At 34.9% G+C, this 21,914-nt stretch overlaps 3 protein-coding genes across 5 annotated transcripts in view; 1 reads left to right on the forward strand and 2 right to left on the reverse strand.

The window, feature by feature from the left end:
* Window positions 1–65: 65 nt before the first annotated feature.
* Window positions 66–14,045, reverse strand: LOC113227756 (39S ribosomal protein L39, mitochondrial). Of its 2 annotated transcripts, XM_026460749.1 has the most exons (8): window positions 13,848–14,045; window positions 13,495–13,674; window positions 6,754–6,854; window positions 5,310–5,451; window positions 3,650–3,868; window positions 2,076–2,189; window positions 1,785–1,900; window positions 72–337 (listed from the first exon to the last, which is right to left on the reverse strand). In XM_026460749.1, the coding sequence occupies exons 1-8, from the start codon at window positions 13,918–13,920 to the stop codon at window positions 260–262; spliced, it is 1,023 nt and encodes a 340-aa protein (XP_026316534.1). In that variant the 5' UTR covers window positions 13,921–14,045; the 3' UTR covers window positions 72–259. The 2 variants fall into 2 exon arrangements, with proteins under 2 accessions (XP_026316535.1, XP_026316534.1); XM_026460750.1 differs by lacking the exon at window positions 2,076–2,189 and having other exon boundaries at window positions 66–337.
* Window positions 14,046–15,135: 1,090 nt separating this feature from the next.
* On the reverse strand, window positions 15,136–16,526 carry LOC113227758 (EKC/KEOPS complex subunit TP53RK). The gene has a single exon (XM_026460754.1). It carries the CDS (start codon window positions 16,429–16,431, stop codon window positions 15,715–15,717), a length of 717 nt encoding a protein of 238 aa, XP_026316539.1. The 5' UTR covers window positions 16,432–16,526; the 3' UTR covers window positions 15,136–15,714.
* A 507-nt stretch (window positions 16,527–17,033) lies between these two features.
* Window positions 17,034–21,914, forward strand: part of LOC113227757 (coactosin-like protein) — a 67,734-nt gene continuing 62,853 nt past the window's right edge. Inside the window, exon 1 of one of the 2 annotated variants that reach the window (XM_026460752.1) lies at window positions 17,034–17,174. In XM_026460752.1, coding sequence (XP_026316537.1) covers window positions 17,121–17,174 — 54 coding nt within the window. In that variant the 5' untranslated portion in view covers window positions 17,034–17,120. The remainder of the gene's footprint in view (window positions 17,175–21,914) is intronic. The other variant, XM_026460753.1, reaches the window with a different exon arrangement.

Raw genomic sequence — 21,914 nt, forward strand, 5'->3', positions numbered from 1 at the left:
TGACAAATATTGCTTCGTTTTTCGATTTCTAACTTTTTCTTCAAGTTAAAATAACTGTTTCCGACACAACACCTTTTGAAGAGTTAAGTTTTCCATAAATTGCGAAAACTGTTTTAATGATCAGTGATCACTTACACAAAATGAAAATCTTTCCGTGGAATAAATACGCAATTCTCAACAGTAGAAGGGCAAATAAAAAAAAAATGTTAAATATCTACAACATTTAATACAATATGTTAACAAAACCTAATAAACTAAACTAAGCACTTGCTGCGACAGGTTCACGAGCAGAATCGACAGTCTCTCCGAAAGGATTTATTGGAGATCGAGCGTTATTCTGAAACAAAGTTTAATATGAGAATAGAATTATGACGTAAGGGACGTAGGAAAAACTTCAACAGTCAACTTTTAACTAATGTATTTATTGAACTGTGTTGTAATCTATGTATTTAAAATAATAACATCTGATATATGTGGGGGTATGTGCAGGTGCTTTAATTTTTCTAGAATTGCATTGTCTAGGTAAATTTGTCTCATTTTTCCACTTATTCGCTTTGAAACGAACTTTTTCGTCTGGGTGTTCTTTCTTGTTAGGGCGCGTTCTCATTACGTAGTGACGACAGATAGTCGTTTAGTTTAAAGTGTCGTGGCTTGTATATTTAAATGAAGTTCATACAGAACAACATGATTTACTGTCGTTCACGATTTTTTGACGTTACGACGACGGACTCTCGTGACTAGTGTTGTTAAAAAACCGTGTTTTTTCTGAGGTGAAAAAAAACATGAAAGTAACCGTTTTTTTCTGGAGTATGTTTTTTTTATAAAAGTATGAAAATAAAAATATGAAAATTGTATTTTTTTTACTTTATTATTATTATTTATTATTGTAATATAATTCTGCATAGATAAATTGCTCAAAATAAATCGGCAACACTCATAGTGTTGTCACTTTGTGGCGAATTCCCCGAATTGCGGGGGATTTCGACTCAATTGGGCATTTTGTGGGATTGACGCTATGTGGGGAAAATGCGGGGATTCTAATCTAATCATTTTACCTTTTTTTTTAATCTATCGATTGCTGTTGCATCGATACTTTGATGGTTACTGATAAATAAATAAACAACGCACACACTCAACATAGCCCCGCACTAGGGAAACCCTGTGTCGCGGGTGCCATGAACACACACATAGACAACCACAAATTACACCCAAACTCACGAGAGAAATAAATGTAGGCCATACAAACATTTCTCCCGGCCCGAGAATCGAACCTGGGACCTCTGCGTGGCAGTCCGGCATGGTAACCGTTCGGCCACTGAGGCAGATTTTATTCAACAGAAAGGCAAAAATATGTAAGCAAGCAATAAACATTTTGTTATAATATCAGTATGTTTTAACATAATACGATGTACAAATATTTAGTTGTAAATAAATAGTAATTAAATACGTGGGGCGCACTATAAGTTTCCGGAATGAATAAGAAAAAAATACTATAAATAGTCAGAAATTAATTTATTGCTTCTCAAAATATTCTCCGTTAGTGTTAATGCACTTTTTCAAAAATATAGTTAATGAGAGTCCACAATATTGAAATTTTTCATCTAAAAAAGATTTTTTACATCGAGATTTCTAACAAGTATGGAATTATACAAATCCAAAATTAATTTATACGTGTAATGCCCACGTTTTTGGGCAGAAATGTGTTAAAACCATGGCGGGTTGATTGGGTTTCAACCCACTGCTAACTGTGGTAAGAACTGTTTTTTGTTTTAATTCATACTCACCAATTTTTTAGCCCGTTCAGTGAGTATGGAGTACGCGAAGTGGTTTAATATAACACCGGTCGGTAATGCTACACCTTGGAATCTGTAGAGCTGTTTAACTTCGCTATCCGGACCACCTGAACATATTAATAAATTATGATTATTATTTGAGGTCATAAGACTCAAAAAGAGGGAGGTTATAAGTTTGAATCCTGTCTGTACCAGTAACACTTTTTCACTTTATTATTTCACACAGACACATTGATCACCTCCTTTCTTGATGACGGTTAGGAAAGCTATAGATAAACTTACCAGTCAACTTGTGAACAGCAGTGATAGTAACTCTGCCGATTTGAGATGTGTTGCTGATAAGGGGCCCCTTCGAAATGTCCACATGTTTCCCTATCCTATACAACGTAACCTTACCTGCAATAAAAATCATTTTTATATTAAACTGTTATTAATATATGTATAATAAATAAAGTATGTAAGATACCGATTCCCTCGAGGTCAATGGCATCTGTCACAATGATGGCAAAATATCTGATACGTTGGTAACTGGGCAATGTACCATAAGATGCAATCGAACACTTTAGCTCTCCCATATTCACGCCAAGCATGGGCCACCAGAGCAGCCGAGATCCGCAAGAGGCATAGATAACCAATTTCAACCATTGTACCCTTTGCGGTACAAACCTTGGGTCCCTGGGGGCCACAGGGATAACTCCCCATTAAAGACCTTACATTTCGCCGCGAAGGAACTTTTTTATGGTAGCTACTTCCGCTGAAGTAAACGTTTTGCAATTAAAAAGGAAAACAATTACCAGCTTTCCCCAATGATTCTTTCTTATTTTTTATATATCTCTCTATTAACTTTATTTACAAAGCATATTTCCTTTATTTGATGCCACGTAAATAGTTCTTATTTATATTCATTTAATTATTTTAAATTTAAATTGCACTCTTGTCTTATAAGCCTCAATGTGGGCTACCTATCAATAGTCCGAAATGACATTTTTCGGAAATAAAGTTTGGTCGAAATTTCATAATCTCGAAAGTAATTTTGAGAGGAAAATATTCACCATATCCTGAAAGAACAACTGTTTTGTTATAATTCGGTTTTTCGGTGTAATGAAAATTCGAATAAATGTTATTTCGGACAAAAATTTTCGATTTTGTAATAGGTTACCCTGAATGTGATACGTATGAGGGTAAATGGAAGAACATCTTAAATAATTGTATGTTTTACGAGAAGAATGAGTGCGAGTCCACATGTTCATAAATATTGCCTTCCATATTATGTTTTTTGTTTTATGATTATCATTTTGTTTCATTATTTTTTAATATTATTATCTATTTTAGACTCTCCCCTCTCCCGTGGCGGAAAAGATAAAACTACACTTCCGGACACGTAAGTCGAGCCACCTTGCATTTTCAGATTAACTGGCATAAGCTTAAACAATGTTTGATTGATCGAAAACTACTAAGCTGTTTTGAAATTGGTATACTAAACGTCATTTCCATGAGTCCTTGTTGAAAATTTGAATTTATAAAACCGGGAAAAACTATTTTCTTCAGTGATAATAATACTTTTGTATTCAGCCTTTTAACGATAAAAATGCAAGGTGGCTCGATTTACGTGTCCGGGAGTATATTATTGTTATTGATTATTGTTCTTGCTAATTACTATAATTGGATATGTCCGTTGTCATTAGAACAAATAAATAAATAAATGAAATATAATTATAAATAAAATAGAAGTTGTAATGCAAGAGTAACCGTAATAGGAGACTCTAGACAGCACCCTTAAATCTCCTGCGCTTGAGATTACACTGGCGCTTCCTACATGCAAAGCTAAATCTGCCGTAATAACCACTTTTACTTACCGTTATTTTTAGCGATGCTAGGTATCTGACTGCCTTTATGTTTGTTCTCCACAAACATCTCTTTGGCTAACTCTTCACCAACTTCCAACCGCTCTATGCTGAGTTTCTCTCTTATTAACTTTATATACTCGGCGCTAAGCGTTCTAAGCTCTACTTCTGTCGGTTTCCAATCGGGTAGGGTAGGTAGGTCTATGTCGTAGATGAAGGAACCGCTGCGTACTGGAACAGACAAAGAAATTTGATTGTACAGGGTAATAAAAAAACCATTGACCATTTTAAAGGAGGAGTATAATGGAAATAAAATATAATTATCGGTTTTTTTTTTCAAATACTGAACAAATGAATAAGTTATGATGTCTCAGTTTTCTGAAAAACTGAATAATATTGATACCCGACGATTAACACAGTGGGCGGAGTCAACGCGCGAGTTTATGTATTTAACAGACAACGAAGTATTAAACTAACGCGCGATGCGTTAGCGCAGGTCTGCCGTCGCGCGTCGTGACTTTCTGGCGTCTAGACAACTCGGCGCCGATCGTTCAATTTTATTTTCTAGTTTGAGGTAACCACACGTTAGAAATTATTGAGAAATATTAACATTAAAAAAAAGGGTTTTTTGTTCTATTTCACTAAAGTATTCTATTTCTGGTTCTTATGCACAGGAAAAAATGAACAATGATTTTTTTATCACCCTGTATTAATAAGTATAAAACCCTTTACAAACATAAATACGTATACACAGACATTCTTTCTAGACTATTTTTATTGGACGCCTAAAAAATAATAATATTTCTTTATTTCGGACCATTAAAACTATCCATAATATGTTAGTACGAGAATTTAAAAACAAGGTTAGCATAATACAGTACAGACTTAATTTATAAGTACATTATAAAAAAAAATGGTAAAATGTTGGGCTACGCCCTTAATTGGCTCAATCCAGAATTTTACTATTGGACAGTCAAAACTTCCCGCTATTGCATTTAGAATGCTGTTGGGACTTTGCCTCATGCGACTCAATCGCACGACAATCTTTTTCCGTATTACGGCCTGGAAGCTGTCCGTGTAAGCTTCCACAAACCTGGCCGCAAAAAAAAAGGTGGCATTCACCACGATATAGCTAATTTACTTCGCCGGAAAAAACTGTCAGGCGTTTTTATGTTAATTAGGCACTGAATGGTTTGATTTAGAATAAAATAGTTAGGCGCTTCATTTGTTCACATATGAAAATGGTCTTGATGGATTAGGCATTATATTACACTTTGATTAACCAATTTCTTATGGCAAGCCAACAGATAACTTGATTAAGTTATACAGACACTTTGCCACTAAACCACTGGAACTATTTATATTATGAGTGTGTTAAATGAACAACAATGATTTACTGGAGTCTTGTCAAATATTTACTCTTTAGAGTGGTTACATACAGCGACCTTTAATAGCGATGCAAACACGTGTTCGTGAAACGTTATACATACTATTTACGAATCTTTAACTTTCTATACTAATCTATATTGACTGACACACTTATATCCTGAAATATCCTTTATCTTACCAACGAGTGAGAGTAAGACTGGCCGGGATTTTCAGTCACATTATTCAATGACGGTTCCATTATACCCATGTACAGATTCGCCAAAACAAAATTCAAATCTCTTACTGTCGGGTCCTGGAAAGCTGTGCAAATTGACGGCGACGGAGTCCTTAAAGGCTTGCAATGCGCAGGCACCGAGCGCTAACGAGCACGTCCGCCAGAATGCCTTGTTCACCTGCTGCGGTTCCGCTACGGTAAAATTTTGGAACTGCAAAAAATAGAGGCTTATCGTCATTACAAATAATTTAAAACAAATTTTTTTGTTTCAAATGTTTCTTGTTCAGATGTTACAAAACATTAAAAAAAACCAAGCCCTTGGTTATTCACTACAATTGTTCTTAGCGTGGCGTTCAACCACTGATTGGAACTTTAAACCCAGAGCAAGTCAAGGATGATTATAAGAATAAAATAATTCCATTAGTTGTCATGTAATTAGTTTTTTCTAAAGGCCTATAATAACACTTGGGTGTCAACGTCAGTCTGTAATGTCAATCTCTGCGGATTATTCTACTCTATCTGGGCGTGTTGCCTCGTTGTGAGAGGCAAGATCTCACACATGATAACAGAGTATATTACACTTCTTTACCAATGAGTTACTTAGAACAAACTAATTGAAGTTAATTTCTTATAACCACATAATGGTCACATTCCATCCATGTAATTCATGTGTTTAGTACCTATAAGTCCCATATAATACACACATTAAACATATAATACACACATTAAAAAATGTATGTATAGTCTGTACCAATCCATTTTGAACAAAAAGTAAACAAACCTATTTGGTCAAAATTCTAAAGCAATCACTCAATAAATCGTATAAGTAACACTTTCACGAATATTTTGAAGATTTCTGCTTGAAATATACTTTTTCCAACAATATTCATTTGAATAGCATCGTAAAATCGTATTTGAAAAATGGTAGTCTAAAATTGAGGTTATTATTCATCTATACTTCTATGACTTGCCTATGGTTGCATAGAGCTGTTCGAAAAAAACATTCGATTCAATCAATTAAAATGTAGTAATCGATTATTACATCGAACATTTCAATCGCAATCGAACGAGTATCTGAGTGTAAGGATTTGAAGGAGAATTTGAATTGAGATTTTAAAAAACATGCTTATGTAGGTTATGTAAGGAAAACCGCTAGTATGACTCAATTGAACAAATCGATTCATTCAATTATTTAATAGATGTGTAGTTGGCGTTACAATTGGCCATCACTAAACCGTCTATGGTCGGGTCAGTGACTTGTTTGCTTAGTTTTTGTTCAAAATGGATTGAAACGAAGTATAAACACTGCCAGTTGATACCAAAATGGTAGCAACACAAATACACGGCTTCTTTTTCCAATAGCAGAACAAAGAAATTAGAATATTGCAATCATAACCCTTACTTTCTCTGATCAATAGGGATGACGGGGAAGGAATTTTACTTGCTCACCAGTGGACTGAAGTGGCAAAGGACATGCATAAAATATTCACAAATTTGTCTTACAAAAACTTACTTCTAATGTACAGTTCTCAGATAGCGGTCTGTGCATGTCCCAGTATACACTGCCATCTAACAGAGCCAGAGCACTGCTTTCAGTATGCCATTCGCTTAAGTCTGAAATTAAACAAAGACAAGTAATAATAATATATAATGTTTAGTCTCAGTTCAACATACTCTTAAAATCTACTTCAGAGAAATAAATTTGACACAAAAGGGAAAGGCTCAGTTTATGCTGGCACTGCAATGAGACAGTACAGTGCTGTTTTTCAGCCTTTCCCTAATCCGGTAATAATATAATAGAATTCATTTATTACAATGCCACAGCACAAAAATATACAGACAGAAATAAAAAAGGACAAAGCAAAAGTAAAACAAGAAATAAATAAAACACAGCAAACGCACCAATTTTTAAACAGTCAACTCTATTTTAATAATAATAGATAATATTTTTAAGGATTACTTAATTTAACGTCAAAAGTAATCAAAGTCAAATAATGATTTATTCTCCGAGACAACACAGTACATTGGCTATAGGTAAGTCAAATTACAGAGAATACAGACTTAAATTATACACGTTTAAATAATAGTAACGTCTTAACATTATGATTTTTTAATAAAATGAATATTCACTTATATTTGTATCCATAAATTCGTTGATTTTATAAAAAGCGTGATTTTCAAATTAAAATTTTAATGTTTGCTTGAATGTAGCCATTTCCAAGTCAGATACACTACCTGGTAGTTTATTGTACATATTAATTTTCATATTTACGCCCTGTTTTAACGTTTTTACTAATCTGGTTTTATTTGTTACTAGTTTATGTTTACTTCTCGTGTTATATGTATGTATGTTTGATATATATATATATATAGTAAAGTCTTAACATTATGATGTTTTAATAAAATGAATATTCACTTAGATTTGTATCCAAATGAATATTCACTTAGATTTGTATCTACGGCATACAATTTTTTGTTTCATGTATCTCTAGTAATCTGTACATCTGTACATTATATGTATAATATATACATCTGTACATTATATGTATGTATAATATTTCATTGTATATGTACAGTAGATCTGTACATATACAATGAAATTACAGTAATTATTCTATATTTAACAAAGTACTTTCTAGCAGATACACGTTTGTGAATACCAGCGATAATTCATATTGTTCGCTTTTGCAAGACCAACACTCTCTCAATATCAGAAGAATTTCCCCAGACAGTTAAAGTATAACCAATAATTGATTGAATATAAGCATAGTATACATTTAAAATACTTTCTTTATTCATTAGTGGTTTAAGTTTAAGTAAGGCGTAATTTGCCGCTGAGAGTTGTTTACATATCTTGTCAATGTGAAGAGAATGAGTCAATGTGTCCTGAATAACATATCCTAAAATGTAGTATATTTAGTGTCAATGTTCTTTTTTTCTGACTTTGTTTTGTACTCTATGGTAACAGTTTTTTTTCTTATTAAGGAAAAAACCGTTTGTGGTAAACCATTTACTAAGACTATCCATAACAAAAGTTTATTTTTCGAGCATTTGAATTTTATTTCAAAGTCAAAGTCAACGATCATTTATTCCATAGGTAAAATAAATTTGCACTTGAAAACGTTACATTTACATTACATTACATTAAGCTACTGCTCGTTCATTACGCTGACTTCCCTGAGAAGAACGAGCAAGAAACTCTAGGGATTGCTCTTTTCAAATAAACTTAAATGCTATGGAATACACTTTGAATCAAATTTGTGTGGATTCTGAAGCCGTGTAGTCTTTCCATACATCTTTATCTAACACGTAGTCTTCAATTTTGTAATATGACTTTTCGATGAAAATATTTTTAATGTAGTTTTAACGAAACCGTGGTGCCATGAGTTTGGACTTAGCTCTAAGGTTAATGTTATGGATATCTTCTTTCTTATTGAAATTATGAATATTTTTACGGGCATATAAAATATTTGAGTAAATGTACTGTGATGCCACAGTCATGATACCAGTCTCCTTAAACTTTTCTCTGAGAAAAACCCGAGTGCGTAGAAGGTACACAGAACGAATCGCTCGTTTTTGCAATACAAATATAGTTTGAATATCTGCCGCTTTACCCCACATGAGAATCCCGTAGGACATTATATTATGGAAGCAACTAAAGTAAACTAGTCTAGCAGTACTAACATCGGTAAGCTCAGGTATTCTGCGGACTGCGTATGCAGCGGAGCTTAACCTGCAGGTCAGGGAAGATATATGTGGAAATCATTGAAGTTTACTATCCAAGATCACTCCCAAGAAGACTACTTTATTAACAAGGTCTAATTTTTCTCCGTTTTTTTTTATGCTTGGACTAGTCGATTTTACGTTAGGTAATTCAAATTTAACACATTTTGTCTTTTTGGCATTAAGCAATAAATTGTTAGCATTAAACCAATAAAGTACCTTAGAGAGGGTATCATTAATATGGTCATAGTTAATGTCATGTCTGTCTGTTTTAAAAATCAAGGATGTGTCATCAGCAAACAATACTATTTCGCAATGGTCCTAAAACAAAGAATGGCAGATCATTAATATAAATCAGAAATAAGAAAGGTCCAAGTATTGAGCCCTGCGGAACACCCATTTTTACCGGAGAACCCAAAGAAGTCACTCCATTTATGTCTACTTTCTGAATTCTACCGTTGAGATATGACAAGACAAGTTCCAACGCCTTGCCATTTACACCGTAATGTTCCAGCTTCCTAATAAGAGTAATATGGTCAACGCAATCAAATGCCTTTGAGAGGTCACAGAAAACACTAATAGCGTTCTGGGACCTTTCCCAAGCATCAAAGATGTGTTTTAGTAACGCTACCCCCGCATCGCTAGTCGATCTACCACTAGTAAACCCGTATTGTTCATTATGAAAAATATTATTCCTACCGAAATAGGACAGTAATTGAGTCAGCATAACCTTTTCGAATATTTTACTTAAAGCTGGTAAAATTTAAATGGGCCTATAGTTGCAAGGATCAACTTTCCTACCGCTTTTGAATAAGGGAATAACCTTGCTGTATTTCATTAAATCGGGAAAAACACCTTCGTCAACGCACCTATTGAAAGCTACAGCTAAATGTGGGTAAATCAGATCAATAACTGAGTAGGTATATAACTTTAGTTGATATGCCCCAGAGATCTTCAATTTTTTTAACATGTATCGCTTTTATAATGTCTTGTGGATTAACATGACGGAAATTAAATAAACTGCCACAAACGTTAACATTTTCCTTTAGGAGATCAATAGCAAGAGAAGGGGAGGAATTTAATGATTCTATAGTGTTCACAGCAATTTTCGAAAAGAACGATTCAAAAGCTTGGGCTACCTTGTCTTTAGATTGTATAACTTTGCCGCCTAATTCTAAAACTATATCTCTATCGTGTTGTTTAACCCTGCCTGACTCTTTATTTATTATGCTCCAAGTAGTTTTCGATTTATTTATCGATTGTCTAATTTTGTCTATGTGAAACTTAACCTTAGCAGCTACACATACTTTTTTAAATATTTTTGAATAATTTCTAACATATTCTATTAAATTGGATATAGTATTATAAGTTTTCATAGCATATAGCTCATACAAACGAGACCTCCTCTTATGAATGCGTACTGTTGCCCAGTCGTTGAATTTCGTCTCTCTATGGAAAGTAAATGTTTTCGATTTAAATACATTATCAAATTCATTTTTAATTAAACCAAATTTCGTGCTATACTAAGTATTTGGAACCTCTGGTATATGGGGCAGGGAATTTAAGTAACTAATGTAAAGACGAATTTAACGAACTATTGCCGAAATTATTTTGAAATCTAATGATTCGTTCCGTGGTAATCGGTCTGCAGAGAAATTGATCTACCTTCTTGCTCATTTTACAATTAAAAGAAGCCAATTGGCCACTATATTACTGCCTCCGTGGCCGAACGGTTACCATGCTGGACTGTCACGCAAAGGTCCCGGGTTCGATTCCCGGGCCGGGAGAAATAATAGGGGTTAAAGTATGAAATTGCCGATTTGTACTGAAAATCTAAATTGTTTATTTTTTAAATTTTTAACAAATTTATTTAATCAAAATAGTTGCCATTATTATCTATACATTGCTGCCATCTAATGGGAAGATTATTAATGCCTTTGCGATAGAACTCCGACGATCTAGACTGCACAAACTGTGTGAAAGCATTTTGTACTGCCTCCTGGGAAGAAAACTTCTTGTCACATAGATAATTGTCCAAATCACGAAAAAAATGGTAGTCCGTTGGAGCAAGGTCTGGTGAATACGGAGGATGACGAATGGTTTCTAACTGCAGTTCCTGAAGGGTCAAAATGGTTTCTCGTGCTGTGTGAGGTCTCGCGTTGTCGTGGAGCAATAATGGTGAAGATCGATTCATGAGTCGGGGCTGTTTTACTGCTAGTTTTGTCAACATGGTTCGGAGTTCGGCACAATAGACATCTGCCGTTATTGCTTGACCAGATCGGAGAAAACTATAGTGAATAACACCATGCTGAGACCACCAAACAGTTACCATTACCTTTTTATTGGTAAGTTTTGCTTTAGGACACTGTTGTGGCATTTGACCTAGGGTCAGCCATTGCATTTTTCTTTTCCGGTTATCATAAAGAATCCACTTTTCATCACATGTTACAATTCAATCCAATATTCCTTCATTTCTGTACCGGTTCAACAAGGCAACACAAGTTTCAACACGCGTTTCTTTCTGCAGATCAGTCAAATCATGAGGCACCCATTTTTCGTATTTTTTTATTTTATTGATTTGACGCAAGTGAGTCAATATTGTGGGTAAGGTAACGTTAAACCATGCCGCTAATTCCTGGGTAGTTTGACTAGGATCGGCTTCCACTATCTCTCTTAATTCATCGTTATTCACCTGTGTGGGCGGTCTTCCTCGTGGCTCGTTCTTTAAGTCGAAACTTCCATCACGAAAGCGTTTAAACCAAAATCGCACGGTGCGTTCATTAGTAGACCCCTCTCCAAACGCAGCATTGATATTGCGGGCTGTTTCTGCCGCGTTAGTTCCGCGTCGGAACTCGTATTCAAAAATCACTCGAATTTTCGCAGTATCCATCTTTCTTGTCTAAATTGAATAACAAAAACAATTGAAAGTCGATATTCAAATGTTTCAAATTTAAAAAAAAAAAATCACAGGAACCATTTGAAAAAAGTTTCATTCGAAAACCTCAAACCATGAAGATTCTATGAAAATTCAAAGAACCTATTGCAATAAAACGGCATTTTCATACTTTAACCCCTAATATTTGTATGGCCTACATTTATTTCTCCCGTGAGTGTGGGTGGAGTTTGTGGTTGTCTATATGTGTGTCCATGGCACCCGCGATACAGGGCGCGTGTGCGGCTAGTGCGGGGCTATGAGTGTGTACGCGTTATTATTATTATTATTATGGTCTGATCTTAAATAATTTATTATTGATTTAGACACAGCGTCTGTGTTACAAAAGATATTATCAATACAAGTAGAAGAGGAGGCAGTGATGCGAGTTGGTTCTAAGAAAAGATTAATCAAGTTAAAACTTTTAAATAAATTAATGAGTCTTACAGAAGTAGAACAGTTTTCCAACAGGTTTACATTGAAATCTCCACATATTACTACGTTTTTTTTGGTTGGAAAAATCCGCTTTAAACTATCTTCCATAATTAATCCAAACTCGTTAAAATTCGCAGAGGCTGTATACACATAGGACAACAAACTGATCCAATTCCACACATGAAATCTTAAAGTTCAATCAGTAGAAAGATCTGTGATATCCTTATGATCTTTAAATTTTAAGTTAAATTTTATAATTATCATGGATCCGCCTCTATTTATAATCTTTCTTATGTATGAACAGACTGTTACATAATTTATGGCTGCTATTCCTACATGAGTATCATCTGCGAATAGATTTACATTTGACCATGATGGTCATTAAGCAAGCAAGCAAGTCATTAACATAGATGAGGAATAACAAAGGTCCTAATATTGAACCTTGCGGAACTCTGATGTAAATTTTTCTAACATCAGAAAATATGTCTTCCACCTTTACAGACTCGAGTTCTATTCGAAAGATAGGACTTCATTACACTTAGTTGCTTATTCTTAAAGCCGTAATATTCTAGTTTTTTTTTATAAGAATGTCATGTTGTGGGCAGTCGAAAGCCTTCAACAAATCAGAAAAAATACTAATGCAGTTTTGGGCTCTATCTAGGGATTATAGTATTAAGTATACAACTTTTCTGATGGCAATTTCTGGCCCTTCCTGTTCTAAAGCCATTTGGCAGTCTATGAGCAATTTAAAGTAGTATACTATTTTCAAAGTTTTACATGTTTCAAGTTTTCTACACCCAGTTATTTTTAAATAAATATAATTTGATTCTTCAGCTGAGCATTCACAATCAACAACCCCGGAGGATGCCTCGGCAAAACACATTACCGCAAATATTCTTGGTGAAGGGAATTTACGACTGTAATGTAGGTATGTTGCACAATTTAACCTCCAATGGGTTCGCATAGTAGAAAATTAATTTACTTCCTTTTTTACCCAGTTGTTGTTTGCATAGTTTTTAGGTGCAGCCCCGAAACTGCACCTGGCTCAATGATAGAACTTGCAAATTTATTGTAATATTTATTAGGTATTGGATTTGGTGTCCTTATGGATGAGGGAGCCCATGGATCTGAGCCCGTAACATAAAAAGTAAGTGTAATACTTACGTCTAGCACAATCAAAAGGCGTCGAAATATCCTTATTCATTATCATGGTACATTCTTCAGGTATTCCCTTATATGTGACTTCAATTTTCTCCATTCTACCAACTTTCTCCATTTGACGGTTCTTCTCCAAAGTGAAGAGGTGATTTCTTCGCTCAATCGCTTCTTTTGTGCTCAAAAATCCTAAAAACACAATGGCTGTTTATGAAACTACTAGAATGCGAATGTAGAGGGCAAAAAAGTTTGCTAGAATTTAATCAATAGAGAAATCTGTGTTCGAACATTTCTACTAGGTTATTTCAGAAGAAAAATCATTACAAAACATGTAAATATACCAAACCATAAAAAGGACTTACTTATGAATGGTAAGTGTGTCGTCGTATTATTTTGTAATACAGTTTTAGATAAGCACGATAAATGACGCTTCATTTTTAGTTCTGTTTAGTATTTTTTGTGTTAAAATGTATCTTTTGTCAAGCTGTGCACCTCTTCAACTTTTTACTTCTTATTATGCCGATTTAAGGTTAGGGGTACGCCAAAGAGTAAAGTATTTGGGGGTTATGACATACTGTCAATATGACGTTTACGTAATCGTTCTTAAACGTACTTAATATGATTTTTGCAGTAAGGTCTCTCGCACACAATTGATTTTACAGATTGCGCAGTTAATATATTCTGTAATCTGTGGCAGTTAATAAAGATTTCAAAAAAGTCGTCAGAATGCTGTAACTATAAAGTAGTTCACTAAGTAGTCTGTGACTATAAATATAAATTGTATTCCATTGAGTGACCGTTAGTTAAAAAGACGCATGTGACAAAAACTCAAAATCGAGAAAACAATGTTTAAAGAATGGTAACGGAAAACAATATTTAAAAAGGTGCGGTAACTTCATATCTTATCCATAAATAAAAATAGTGAGAGATCGGCCTTTCTTTACTGATCACGGGCACGACAGTCATAACAAAATTATGGAAAAAATGTCACATGCGCCTTTTCAACTAACGACCACTTGATTGTCATAATTAAACAGCCAAGACCACACCAACCAAGATTACAACCAGATTGAATATAAATCATATAAGTGTCAAGCTTGACAAGCACAGATCTATACATCTTTCGCAAACACCTTTAAAACTTATACTAAGCATGTTGGAAATAACATAAACAGCTACCTGCTCTGTACTACTACTATAGTACTATGGTAGTATATTATTAACATGGACTTCCGCTAAGTAATGCCTGAATCTATTAAATTATATTATATTTACGATTCATTTGTATATAAATTAAATAGTATAAAACTGTACAAAATAACACTTTTAAATGAGAACTATGGTAACACAATATATTTGTTTAGTTAAAATTTTATATAAAATCCTGTTTTTACACTATGTTGCAGTAATTTTTACAAGTTATTATTGTATGGTACTGTAGCGGGTTACGTGGCAATGATGCAGCAGATGAACAAGCAAGAAAAGGGTCGGAGATGGACGCTGTAGGACCAGAACCCATAGTGTTCCTCGCCTAGCAAAGGTCCAGAACAACTATACACAAAGGTTCAAAATCTTCACATAATAATACATGGACCACCCTTATGGTTTGTAGACAGGCGAGGGAAGCATTACCAACACTCAATGCCAGTCTATCACAAATATTAATTAAACTCAAAAGGCAAGAGCTTCGCACTCTAACTGCCGCCCTAAACGGTTCATGGTCAATACAATAAACACCTTTTCAATTTAGGTATCACAGACAGCCCTCTATGCAGAGTGTGCATGGAGTGGGAGGATACGGCTGTGCACATCCTACTACAGTGCTCCGAAGTGGCCAACTACATGGTGAAGTACCTTGGAGTGCCAAGGTCACTCCCCGAAGTCTTCAGCAAACCGACGAGACTGCTGAGATTCCTGGAGGAGCTTGGGTAGCACGAGTAGGACCCTGCACTCGCCACGCGCAAAATAAGCGTCTTGATGTCGAGTTGCGGACACCAGCCCATTACACCAAGTACCAAGTATGGTACTGTATGATAGACAACCGCTCTGTCAGTCGAACAAATCAAGACTGTTGCGCGATTGACGCTCTATATGCGATTTTAACGCCCTACAGCTGCGAACACTTTGGCACGAACCTGACGTCCATTTATTTGTAGATCAATAGTAGCTACAGTGAAATTAAACATCCAAGTTGTAACAACATTACTGCTTTATTATTATACTTCATGGCTATCCAACCATAGTTCTTTTACGTCCTCTCGCACGAACCTCTTCAAATTTACTAATGATTTCCTTGACATTCTTTTTGCTATAACCCTTGTATGCTTCAAGAATTTTCTCAAATAACTCCGGGTAATCATTGTGAGTGCTTATTAAAGCTCTTTCAAGAACATACAAGTCAACTCCCTTATCTTCAGTACTCGTATCTATGAATGACAGACCAAAATCTATCATAACCAATTCCAAATTGTTTATCTGTGACCATACTGATTCATTACTTGGTGTTTTTGGTACAAGAAGCATATTAGACGTAGTCAAATCTCCATGTATGATATTATTTTCGTGCATTTTTCGTACTGTTTGACCAATCATTTTAGCTAAAGTATCTAAGCTATTTATTTGATCACCACTGCCATTTTGTTCTTCTTTTAAAAAGTTGATTATAAAGTCTTTAACAGTGACGCTTTCTTCAAAATGCTGCATGTATAATCTTCGACGTTCAAAATCTACTAAATAAAGAGTGGGTGTTTTAATATCGGCAGTTTTACACCTTACTATGGATCTAGCTTCGTTTTTAATCCTTTCTTTTGTTATAGAGACATCTAAATCTGGGTGTCTATAGTTTTTTTGGAATCTTTCCTTGATGAGAGTAGGTTGTCCGAGGTATTTGCAGATGTAGAGCTTTGCCTCAGCCCCTTGCTTCAATATTTTCAGATTTTCAGTCATTGTTTTTATGTAAAAGTCGGTGCATAACCCTACTTTTAATTCTGTGAAAACACATTTAAAGTCATGAATTAATTTTAAACTAATTTTGTCCTTGGTGGTCCATTCAGAAAGGAGAATAATTCACCTTCAAATAGCGTACTTTTCAATTAAATTCATTATAAAACAAAAATGTGTTCACTTTGCAAAGCGCATTAAAAGTTTGACATTTCGCTTAAAACTATATACGTAATAGTTACGCAAGAGATAGTGATAGACGGAACTGTACAAAGCTACTTCCGTTTAACATGTTAACTTTTAGAAATACGATATAAAAAACCGCGACGAACACAAGTATGTGAAACAGAACTCGAATTTATGAGCGAAATTCAAATTCGTCGTGAAAAGACCGCACTCTATATCTTATGTTTGTTAGATGTTGTACCTACTTTCTATAGCTATTGAATGGATATACGGGTTGGATTCACTTGCTGGGGGCTGAGTGTGATATTGGTCGCTACACGCCGGTCGGCGGCACGTATCACAAATAATTCACATCAAAACCTTTATTGTACTGTGTTATATCTCTGTTAATCAATTTCGTGTATATTTCACTTACTGAAAAAACGTATTCTAATAGTGTCTATCTATAAAAATTAAGACAAAAAATTTATAGTGCTTTACTGTGATTTTTATTTATTAATTAAGTGAAAATGTCTGTGGAAGGCATGGAATACGACACCATCGTGCAAAATGGGCCGAAAAAAGTAAGATACTTTTAATACTTTTTTATTTTTAAAAATTAAGACTTTTGAGGCTAAAATTATACAGCCTACTGCTTCGTCATCAGTAAAAATGCCTATACTTAGGTAGACTGAAACTGTTATATCGAAAGGGGAGGGATGCAGGATGTCCTATAGGAATGTCTGGGCGCATTTCGGTAGGTATACACACGACGCAGTCGCGTCTCGAAAGCTGGTAATGCGTTTATCCGTGCCTTTGTTTTTAAGGCGGGAATCACAAATAAAAACAAAATTCGTGAAAAGTTTAGTAAATAAAAAATACTCTTTTTCGTAATAATTAACATATAAGCTTTTTTAATTAAGCCCTATGTTACTAAACTGAAATAATTATTTTTACTGTATTTTTCTACTTAATTTTTTTCTTTTTAAGTACTACATAAATTCATCAAGACTTCTAGAAGAGGTCTACACAATTCCATTCATAAAATTTCAAAAACAAATTTCACATCCATCATACAAGTATTACCTACTTTTCTTAAAGTATAAAAACAGAATTCATAAATGCATGCATAATTTTTAACTGGCATAAAAAATGGATTTCACTTGCTCTTCACTTACGTACGTACTTAAAAAAACTTTCTATGAAAACTACATGTACTTTTAGCCATTTATTTACATCATCATAAATCACTCGGCATTTATTGTGACAAAAAAGTATCATGAATGCATAATAATATCATATTTTATCATAATCAGGTTTGATTTGAAAAATGCGGTGGGAAAAATAGAATTTAATCAACTATTGACTTAGGAGTTAATAAACTTTTAAATTATAGACGACCTGTAACTTAATTCTAAATTGATAAATTTACAACAGTAAATAAAATAAAGGTTTTGCATCAACTTTTGAGTGTAATAAGATTTTTCGACTGATCTGATCATAGATTATAAGTTTTCTTCAATAGTTTAATTTTCTGGATTTTTTTCGCGGGAAATCATTATGTCTTTACAGTGGCCATTTTGAAACTCCGTCAGCCTTTGATTTATTTTTACGATACATATTTTTTTTAAGCAAATATTAGAATAGGCTCAGTATATTTATTTAAACTTCACGTAAGACACAAGACATGGAGTATAATGCCTCCATCTGAAATACCGAAATGATTCAAAATAAAAGCAAATTAACTATAATTTTCAAGTTCTTAGGCCTATGCGATTGTTATACATTGAAAATGAAATATTTTTTTCAGATTCAAGTCACGTATATTTGTTTTTTCAAACAAACCAAGCTTTTCAGTTATATTTTCAGAGCATACACTTGATAAAAAAGTTGTTTTTAGCCTAAAATGTACGTATACATATTATGGTCCGAAATCCTATTACTGTCACTTTATACATTATGTATATCATTTCGTTTATTGGAAAATCTCTATATATTATTGGCACAAATTCTATTTTACTTTTTTGGTTTATTCCTATAAGGTGTCACTAATTAATACTGTGCCAACACTAGATTACTTACCTATGTGTAGTATACGTATTATGAGTGTCAATTACGGACGAGCTGTGACGAAACATAGTTACCGTTTTTTTTTTCAATTTGCTACGGTACCAAAAAAAACGCTACATTTTGAACTTCGTTACACTCGGTTGAATTAACTCCACAAGTTCAACGAATGTCGTTATCAGATTAGATCAGCCAAATTCTCAAATTAATAACGAGTGGGAAAAAATCACATGAAGTGTACACATTACAATAACGAGAGAGTCGCAGACTGTTATTTTAACAGTATATTAATACGCTAAGCTACTAAACTCGAACTATTGCGTTCCACGGAAACTGGACGTATTCATACAGAAATGACTCAACAATTTACCATCGCTTTCATTCGTACATTTTTCAATGTTTTTGATACATTAAACTATGGCGTTTTCTGCGTATTTTCCATTTCTGATACCATCTAGCCGTGTTCCATGCGCGTAAGGCAATGTAAATTATTACGCTCAATCTTGTCAGACTCTCGTCTACTCTACGAGTACAAATTAAATTTAAAAAAAATTATCACAAATGAATCGCAAAAGAAATGTAAATGAGACTACGGTAATATTGGCAAAAATAAACTTTATTGTACAGTCATAAAGCATAATTGAAATCTTAGAACCATAATAGTGTATACCTAATATGTTTTTTACTAGTTGCGATGCCTAAACTAAGTCAATGATTACCTGTGTCTTAGGCATTTTTTAACTGCCTCTGTGGCCAAACCGTTACCATGCTGATCTGCTATGCGGAGGTCCTAGGTTCGATTCTCGGACTAGGAGATATATTTATATGGCCAATATTTATTTCTCTCGTGACTTTCGATGTAATTTGTGGTTGTCTATGTGTGAGTCCATGGCGCCCACGAAATAGAGTTTCCCTAGTGCGGACCGGACTATGAGTGTGCGTTAAAAGTCTTGTTTGTGCATAATTTCTTAAAAGTGGCTATATTTTATTAAAAATAAAACATTCTTATCGATACGACAATGGCATACACTGTATTATTGTGGCCTAAAAGTTGCTACCGGCACTCTCGTCACTAGTAGTAGCCGCCGTGATGAAGTATGGGACATGTTTGCCTTCTTGATGAAAGGATTGGCCAATCGACGTAACAGATTCGCCGATTGTTGTGCGCCAAACGTGCAGAGGACATGAATAGTACGCCATAACGAGAAAGCTGCTTTCGTGCACCCCAAAATAAAATCAAACAATTAATTATTGTAATATAATTTTTGGTGACCGTTTGGTGGTCGTTTCGTCATAGATCTCAAATCAGTATTGCCATTTTATTAAAAAATAAATAAAAATCCGAACTTCCACCTAGACAGCCTCGTCTGTTATTGTGCTGCAATTTTATCGCATTTTATGATGATAAGGATTTTTCTGATTATTATCAGCGTTTTAATAATTCTGCTGGACAAAATCCACCATAAAAACGAGGCTTTGCCATAATCGACGCGTTCTGCAAACTGGTTGTTTATAATACACAATAAAAAAAGCCGCTTTAGCACTTTACACCGAATTTCTCCGTTAACCACTTTATAAACCTTCTAACGACAACGGTCATATCAAAGAACCTTAAAAATATAAAAAAATAAATAAATTATCGCTGGCGTTTCAAAAGTTACGACATTGTCTTTTGACTTCAAAGATCTCATTTTTTGGAAGAATTTATTAAAAATCTCGCAAAACATTGGCTTAAATCGAATTATTTATTTCGCCTAGCAGTAAAGTATTACTGCGTTTCGGTTTTGAAGGGTAATAATGGTGCTAGTACAACTGCAGGCATATGAAACCTGTCAACTTTATGTCTCAAGGTAGTAGGGTTCAGTGGCAGTTCCCCTAAGTCTTGGAAAGTAATTCTTCACGTCTAAACAAAGATCTCTGAATTTCTTCAACCTGTGCAACCAATCTTAACAATACAATGGAATGCTTAGAACATACCACCGTTACTAGCTGTTATGGCAAACAGTTTAGCATAACTACTATTTAAAGAATAGCTAGGTACTATCTCGAGGTAGAGATTTTTTGCATTTCTCTACAACTGTACGTTTCTGAAAATACCTGTGACCTGCCGTGACCATGAGACCTGTACAAAGTCCGAATTTTTCGTTTGAAAATAACAAATATACGCTGTTTGATCCGAAAAAAGTCTCATTGCTAATTTGTATCAATAGCGATAACTTAAGAAGTCGATTTATACAATCATAATTTTTTTTTATGAAATGTAAGTGCGCATTTGACCTCCATCTCACCGGATGGAAAGTGACGATGAGGTCAACGATGGAGCATTCACACCTCAATAATGCCTATTCACTCTCGCCTTGAAAAGGTCCAAGTTATAACGTTCAGGGAACAAGTCTGCAGGCAGGTGATTCCACTCCCTAGCCGTAAATGTGGAAGCGTAACGCTTCGTGTCGATCTTTGGAATATTCACAACCTAGGGGTGTAAATTATTAATACAGAGATCGAAAAATTAGAAAAAAATTCCTTCGATCCGGCCGGATTCGAACCGACGTCTACTAGCAAACCGTGCCAGACGCTATGCTACGATTAACTAAGCCACGGAACGAACCAGCGGACCTCACGAATTTTTCTATGTTCTTGCTTGTCGGATCTTTGTATCTGGTTTTTAACGACTTTTTAGCCTGTTTCATAGACTTCTCATAGATGGCGCTACGGCGTATTTAATCATGTTATCATCATCATCATTCAGCCCTACGACGCCCACTGCTGGGCATAGGCCTCCCCCAACGATCTCCACGACGATCGGTCCTGCGCTGCCCGCATCCTTCGGCTTCCCGCGACCTCCACCAGATCGTCGGTCCACCTGGTGGGGGGCCTACCCACTGAGCGTCGTCCGGTGCGCGGTCGCCATTGAAGAACCTTTCCGCCCCAACGGCCATCGGTTCTCCTAGCTATGTGCCCCGCCCACTGCCACTTCAACTGAGCAATTCTTCGAGCTATGTCGGTTACCTTAGTTCTCCTACGGATTTCCTCATTTCTGATTCTATGACGCAGGGAAATACCGAGCATCGCTCTCTCCATTGCCCGCTGAGTGACCTTGAGCCTTCTTATGAGGCCCATAAGAAGATCATGTTATCAATTACCTCAAATTAGGAATTTCTTTGTACTATAAATATAACGATATAGTTAACTTAAACTTAAAGGTCAAGAGTACGTCTAGTTGGACGTGCTCTTGACTGTACATTAGTGATGTGCGA

The sequence above is a fragment of the Hyposmocoma kahamanoa genome, unplaced genomic scaffold, assembly GCF_003589595.1.
Source record: "Hyposmocoma kahamanoa isolate Upper Pololo Valley unplaced genomic scaffold, ASM358959v1 215, whole genome shotgun sequence".
NCBI classification, from domain to species: domain Eukaryota; kingdom Metazoa; phylum Arthropoda; class Insecta; order Lepidoptera; family Cosmopterigidae; genus Hyposmocoma; species Hyposmocoma kahamanoa.